This window comes from Apium graveolens, chromosome 9 (genome assembly GCF_009905375.1).
Source record: "Apium graveolens cultivar Ventura chromosome 9, ASM990537v1, whole genome shotgun sequence".
NCBI classification, from domain to species: Eukaryota; Viridiplantae; Streptophyta; class Magnoliopsida; order Apiales; family Apiaceae; genus Apium; species Apium graveolens.
Window position 1 is genome coordinate 234,501,283 of NC_133655.1, and position 7,702 is coordinate 234,508,984.

The 7,702-nt window shown below is 35.5% G+C and overlaps 1 protein-coding gene across 1 annotated transcript; it reads left to right on the plus strand.

Moving 5' to 3' along the window:
- Positions 1-1,927: 1,927 nt before the first annotated feature.
- On the plus strand, positions 1,928-2,503 carry LOC141686059 (uncharacterized). The gene has a single exon (XM_074491121.1). The coding sequence runs from the start codon at positions 1,928-1,930 to the stop codon at positions 2,501-2,503; it is 576 nt and encodes a 191-aa protein (XP_074347222.1).
- The last annotated feature ends 5,199 nt before the right edge of the window (positions 2,504-7,702 follow it).

The window sequence follows — 7,702 nt, forward strand, 5'->3', positions numbered from 1 at the left end:
GATGACACAATGCATTCCTCGAGTTTGATCTATAATATAAGGCTAAAAGGATTATATTACATTGTACATTATTCACGAAAGTTTTAATTGAATCACCAATTATTATTATTACTTGGGGAGCAATGATGTATTACCAGATGCCTCTCATTATTTAAAAAAAATTATTATTAGAAAATAAAATTATTGCCAACGTAATAATAACCTAAAGGGTCACACACAAAGAACGTTTAAAACGTAGTGTTATTTAAATTATGAATTTAAATATTTTATTGTTGTTAATTCGAATTTAATTATTAAATTAATTAAGTGAGACTTGATTAATTGTATATATATTAGAATTCGAATTTAATAATAATATAAACCCAAAATCAGAATGAGTCCTTTTAGAAGCCCGTTATGATTAGGGTTAGGCCCGAATCTCCTCTCTCCCTATATATACATTAAGATGTATATTTTTAGGGTTAAGAAGTTAATCACATTTTTGAGAAAAAACCCTAGCAGCTCTACATCTTAGAGAGGCTAGAGAGAGAGAGAGAGGAGGCAACCAAATCGGCTAGTACCGGCTCCGGTGATCGTTGGACGATCGGACGTTCGTGTGGATACCTTTGGAGAGAAGATCTTCGAAATGAGGGCTGCTATGTTGGTTCATCAAGATCTGAATGCCCATTACAGTTAGAAGGCAAGCTTTATTAAGGTAAACATCTATTCTCCATAATTATCCGTTCATTATACATAGATCCTGCGGTAGGGATTCGAAATTTTTGTTTTTTCTGTTGTATTTTATTGCTCGATATCTAACACAAAGTTGCGCCATCAGACCATCTTCCTCTTTATTTGATGTTAAACAGGAAAGTGTATGTGTCAGAAATACAGTGTTTTCGCTTCAAGAATGTATGGATTAAATAAAGTGAGTGCAAAACATTTGGTTCAGCAAAGCTGGGGGAGTGTAGAAGAGGAGGAGTTAATGACTAAAATTGAGTTTTGTCGTATGAAACTAGAGGAATGGGGATGAGAAGCAACTAAGAAGTTTAAGCAAAAAATTAATCATTGTTGTGCCAGGCTTCGTAAATTCAGATCACGGAGGGATGTTCATGGTATTCAGTCTTATAATGAGATGTGTTGGGAGTACTTAAACTTGTTGGAGAAGCAAGAGATATACTGGAAACAACGAGCCAAATAATTTTGGTTGCGTGAAGGTGATAAAAATACAAAAAAAAAAATTACAATTACGCATTAAAAAGGAAGAGAAAAAATGTTTTACAGCATATAAAGGGAGGAAGATGGTGAGTGGAGAGAAAAAATAGTGGAGGTATAAGGTGTGATTGAGCGGTATTTTACAATGTTGTTTCAAAATTTAACCGAAAAGGGGGGCCTGACACCTAACGAAGTAGTGTAGCAAGTCACAGATGATGAGAACGAGTATTTAATCTCAGATATCACCCCTGAGGAAGTAAAATCAGCAGTATTTTTGATGCACCCGGATAAATCTCCTGGGATTGATGGCTAAATCCAGAATTTTTGTCCAACATTTTGGAGTATTGTGGGAAATGTTGTATTTAAATTATGTCAGGAGTTTATGCGAATAGAAGGTATTCCAGGAGCTATAAATCGTACTGTTGTTTGATTAATTCTGAAGATAAAACCGCCACAAATAATGATGGATCTACGTCATATTTCTTTGTGTAATGTAGTAGTTCGGGTCTTATCTAAAGTGCTATCGAATCGGCTTAAAACTTGTCTGGGCCATATTATTTCCGATTGGCAAAGTACATTCGTAGATGGGAGACTGCTAACAGATAATGTTATGATAGCATTTGAAGTTAATCATTATATGAAGAGACAGACACAAGGAAAAAATGGGATTACAGGCTTGAAGATTGATATCTCAAAGGCTTATGACCGTTTAGAGTGAAGTTTTTCATAAAGTATGATGAAAAAGTTCGGATTTACAGGGATTTGGATTGATAGGGTGATGGAGTTAGTTAAATTTGTCACCTACAGTTTCTTGCATAATGGGGTAGAATTCGGGAATGTGGTTCCAGCTCAGGGTTTGCGACAAGATGATCCGATTTCACCTTACTTATATATTACGTGTGCAGAGGGCTTAAGTGTAATTATTCGGTATAATAAAACTGCAGGTCTTATCCATGGTTGTACTATAGCACGGGGAGCTCCTAGTACAATATCGCATCTGCTCTTCGCATACGATTGCTATTTTTTCTTTAAGGCTATTGTAGGCGAAGCTAGTGTTATGAGGAGTAATTTGGATCATTACGAGAAGGAGTCGGGTCAAATGATAAACTATGACAAGTTTACAGTGATATTTTCGCCCAATACTACGGAGGAGAATAAGCAGATTGTGTGTTCTCGATTGGGTGTAAGGGAGTTGCAGGAGCCTGGGAACTATTTGGAAATGCCCATGAGCATAGGTCGTAGAAAGATTGCAAGTTTTTTTTTCTGGTGGATAGAGTCGAGAAAAAGCTTGAAGGATTTCGAAAGATAACTTTATCAAAATCAGAGAAAGTAACTCTTCTTAAAACTACACCCCAAGTAATTCCAAATTTTTGGATGAGCCTATTCTTAATTCCTAGGGATATTTGTGATACAATAGAGAAAAGAATGAATAGGTTTGGTGGACAAAAAATGACACGGGGAGGGGAATTAGATGGTTTTCATGGGATAGGCTGTGTGAGTGTAAGGGGGGAGGGGGTCTATGATTTAAAAATCCTAAGGATTTTTAATATATATCAATATTGGCAAACTAAGGATAGCGGCTCATAAATAATTCCAACCCTCTGATTACCAGTTTGATGAGAATAAGGTATTTTCCTGGAAATATTTTTAAGCAGATGAAAATATTCATCAAGGGAGTAGACAAAGTATTGGCAATGGGAGAAATACGAGTATTTGGAATAATTCCTGATTATCGTGCTCAGAGAATGGATATGTTACGACACATATGCCAGAAGAGTTGGAGGAGTTACAAGTGCATGATTTACTTATGATTGATATGAGGGAATGAGATATGGGTCTGATTTGGAGTATATGTAATGAAAGAGATGTGAATCTTATTAGTCAAATTCACATTCTTCTACAAGAGAAGGAGGATAGGTGAATATGGTTATTAGATAGCAAAGCTGAGTTCTCTGTTAAACATTGCTATCGTAGGATTCAAGAAAAAAAATGCATGAGAATGGCCAGTTCCGTAAAAAATTATGGGGTTTGCAGCTCCCTGGAAAGGTTCTAAAATTTTTCTAGAGAGTGTGTCGAGGGGTTCTCTCCACTATAGATGTTTTAGTAAGGAAGAATGTTAATATGGGTAAGTTTTGTAGCTGGTGTCGAACAGAGGCGGAGGACGCAAAACACATGTTATTTACTTGATGTTTTTCTAAGGAGGTCTGGTACGAGTTGGGGAGAAATCAGCTAGTCACAGTATTGCAGGATGATACGATCATGACCCTCTTTAAACGGGTGTTTAGAACGGGAACACGGGAATAATGTGTCATGTTGGGGTTATTTAGCTGGAGTATGTGGTTCAGACGTAACAAGTAAGTGTAGGATAAGGCTACAATGTCTGTTTTTGGGGTCAAAGCAATGGCGTCAAACATGTTAAATGATTGGAGAAAAGCCATGGAGAAAAATCAGAACCAGGAACCTCAGATGCAGCAGGTGGCTCGTAACTGACAGAAACCACCTCCGGGATGGATAAAGATAATTGTGGATGCTGCTTGTAAGCAGGGAGAAGATTTTGTGAAGTTGTGATGTAATATCCGGGATATATCGTGTAATTATTTTTGCTATTATATAATTATTATGTGTGTTCAGTATCTATTCTGTAAGCTAATTGTTAAGTGTTATCTGTACTTGAATATTCAAAAATAATATTAATTGAGTATTTTAATTTTTATATGTCCAAAATAAAATATAGATAATTGTCATATCTTCCTAATTATTTTTATGTTGGTTTATGGATTTATAAGAATCATATGAAATTTCTAAAATCTTTTTCCGGGTAATTAAAATCTATTTTATAAAAACGGGAACCGACCGACGTCAACCGTTGTTATGTTTTTGGAACCCGAAACTCTTTCGAGAACTCCTTCCTAACCTGATTGTAATATTCCGAGCATTTTCCATGTTTCGACTTTTTCGATCCGGCGTACGGTTTGTCCTGCGCGGGTCCCGACGCAATATTTTCGATACAATATTCGTTTCGGTAAAACAATAAAACCCGTATTTTCGATAAACGGGAGCTTTTTATTAAACTATCCCAATTATCACTTCGTAATACGTGTAACCAGGCGCTGAGACCAAGACCGCAGTATAAACTGTACTGATTTGGATAATTATCCCGAAAACCGATACCGTTTGGATCAGTTTTTACAAATAAACGTACCGTTTTATATCCGGAATGATCCAACGGGATACAAATTTTCCGTAATTATAAATAGCCCTTTACCGTATTTTATTTCGTATCAAAATCATTTGCAGATAGTTAATTATATAATTTTCAGAGAAAAGCCCTAATTTCCTAAAACTGTTCTAAGAATCAAACAACAAAACGAAGGCGTTACCGATCTCTGTTTTCAAAGCTTGAGTAACCAAAACGAAGGATTTGAAGTGTTCTATCAGATTCTGAGCTTTATTTCACTGCAGAAATCAAGGTTATTTTTCTAAAAATTTATTTATTTTCGTATTTATTTTATTAAAAATATGAATTTTTGTTCGGATGATTGTTTGTATGATTTGATGATTGCATGTTGTAGAGCTTGTTTTCCTGATGATTTTCATATGTCATACGTCTGATTTGGAGTTCAATAACATGTTCAAATTTGAGTTTGATTTTCGAATTTTAAAATTAGGGTTTATAACCCGTATGAATGTTCTTAATTGAAATTTGGTGGTTTCTTATTCTATGATAGATTGATGTTGTGTTATAGTGGGTGGTATTCTCTGTGAAATTTGCAATCTAGTCGTATAAGTTTCATGAACCAACGAGGTCTGTAGAGAAGGGAGTTGTGTTTTGAAGTTTTCCGATGTTCGCCGGAAACTGGAAAACTTCACGGCCAAATTCCGGCCAACTCAGGGATTATTAGGATGAATTGATTGCATGGTTGTGTTCCTGATGTTGTGTAGATGTGATCTGGAGGTGTTGGTGGGGTGAGAACGCCGGGAACGTGTTCTCCGGCGAACCCGACTGTTTTCCGGCGAAGGGCTGGAAAATTACAGTTTAGTACCCCAACTTTTGAAAACGATGCAGTTAGGTCCCTGAAGTTTCCAGACTTTGCAAATTTAGGATTCCTGTTTATAAAATGTTTAAAAATCATATTTCCTATTTATTTTTATTTTAAAAATTATTTTTTAATTTCTGAAAATTCTAAAAATTATTATTTTAATTCTGAAAATTATTTTTAATTCATAAATAAATCTAAATTAATTAGTTAATTAATTTCAGTTAATTTATAATTGATTAGTTGGTCAATTAATTCAAAAATTAATTGATTAATTGATTTAATTAATTATTAATTGATTTTAATTAATTATTTAATTAGATTTAATTATTTAAAAATGATTTAAAAATTCTGAAAAATAGTTTCGAGCTTTACAATATTATTCTAAATTATTTCCAAGGCTCGATAATTATTCTAAAATTATTTCGGAGCTAGAATGGGCCAACCGAACCCTGTTTATTAACCCGAAATTGATCCAACGACCCGTTTTAATTCCGAAAAATATTTTAAAAATCATTTTAAATACCAGAAAGCCTATTTATGACCCGAGACTTCTTTATAAATAATATATCATTGATTATGTGATGTATTATTTGCTATATGTGACTTGTTAATTGACTATCGGTCTATATATTCGGTGTTTACTTGATTATTGCATAACTTTCAATCCGTTAATCGGATTTGGATAAAACGAAGGGTAGATAGAAGTATGTGTTGAATAGAATTCCATGAGTAAATTATTGATAGATGCTTATAATATGTGAGCAGAAGAGGCAAGGCGCAGGAAAGGGAAACAGGTAGTTGAGGAGTAAAATGGTTGTGATTGGAAGCGAGTGCAGTGTAGTAAGCTAATACCAGGCAAGTGTTCTGAACTTTCTCGAGATATTGTAGTATTTGATAGTCAGATTGATATTGCAAGTGCTTTGAAGTACTGAAACCTAAACTCTAATTCCAGTTATTGTTCTTGAGCCATAAACCTTATTCTTTCTAGACCATTGATTGTTGTATACCTAAACACAAATCTCAAGTATACGATATTACTCCACAAATACATGTAAACAAAATCCCAAACACTGAACTGAATTACTTATACATTCAATCATTGTATCCTATGCTTTGAAAGCCCAAATCTTTGAAACCCTGAAATATTGATTCCTTTGTTATCCAATTCTTTCATTACCCAGCATCCAAGCTTTTAAATTGCCTTATTGATCCTTACAAGGATTGAAACCCTTTCATTGTTAAACATTCATTATTGTTAATGATTTCGATTATTGTTTATTATTGCATATTCTGTTATTATGTTAGAATTGGATTGTTTTTATAAAATTGTGGACCAGATTCGTGGTCAGACCATATAATGGTCAAGTTAAGCCAATGTGTGCCTTGGATCCAGTAGTTAGAGCAATGCTGTGTGCCTTGCTCGGGGTTAGTGCGTGACTGATCAGCAGCCTAACCTTGGTTTTTAAATTAAAAGTATAATATCCAATTCTAAATCATAATCCATTGTTCACTTGATATCATAACCATATTCACCTGATGATCATTATTCTCAGTTTTGTCATTGTGACTTGCTGAGCTAGTTAGCTCATTTATGCGATGTTGTTTATATTCTTTCCAGTTAAAAAGGAACCAGTTGGTAAAGAAGATCCCCAGTCCAGTGCGAGAGCTAGGGGTTCAGGTTGAAAAAGCTGAGCTAGTAGGCTTCTTTTGGAATAATTTAAGTTTGTAAAAGTTTGTAATAATGTTTAATACTCAGTTTGAATTTGAAATAGTTGGGATTTTAACGGTTTGTAATATATTAGTGGGTTTGGCTTGTGTGCATACTTTAACCTGTTACGGTCCGTGGTGGTTGGTAAGTAGGGTCATTGCATATATTATTATTATCTTTATTATTGTTATAAGCAGGTTATAATTAAGGTGTGTGTGTGTGGACCCCAAACTTCTGACCCGGGTTTGGAGGGCGCCACAGGTTTGGTATCAGAGCTACAGGTTATAAGTCACTGACACAAGCCTAGGTTGACGGGAATGGGTAGAGGGATATGATTAGAAGTAAGGTATAGGATGATAGAACGTCGAGAGGTTGAGTGTTATGGTATAACCGGTATTAGTATAGTTTGCGTCGTGGTACGAGATTCTTATATTACGATATGATTTCAGATAGCAGAGATGGCCGACTCTTTTATTCCCGTATCAGCTGATCACTCAGAGCCTTCAGTTGGAGCACCAGCATCGGATCCACGTCCTGTTATTCCACCAGCATTGGTTATTCTACCTCCACCGGTGTTGCAGCCCGTACCATTGCAGGCTATTCCACCTCCAGGCATGAGGCCACCTGTCAGAGGACCTCCACCAGCTGATTCAGATTCCACTGGGCATTCAGTAGCGAGTGCCCCATTCCAGTCTACATTGCCCCCAGTTCCTTATTACCGGTATGAGGCTCTTCTATTGGAGCGTGATTCCTTGTTGGC

Coding starts and splice junctions, on each gene's coding strand:
- LOC141686059 (XM_074491121.1), top strand. CDS start 1,928: ATGATGAAAAAGTTCGGATTTACAGGGATTTGGATTGATAGGGTGATG.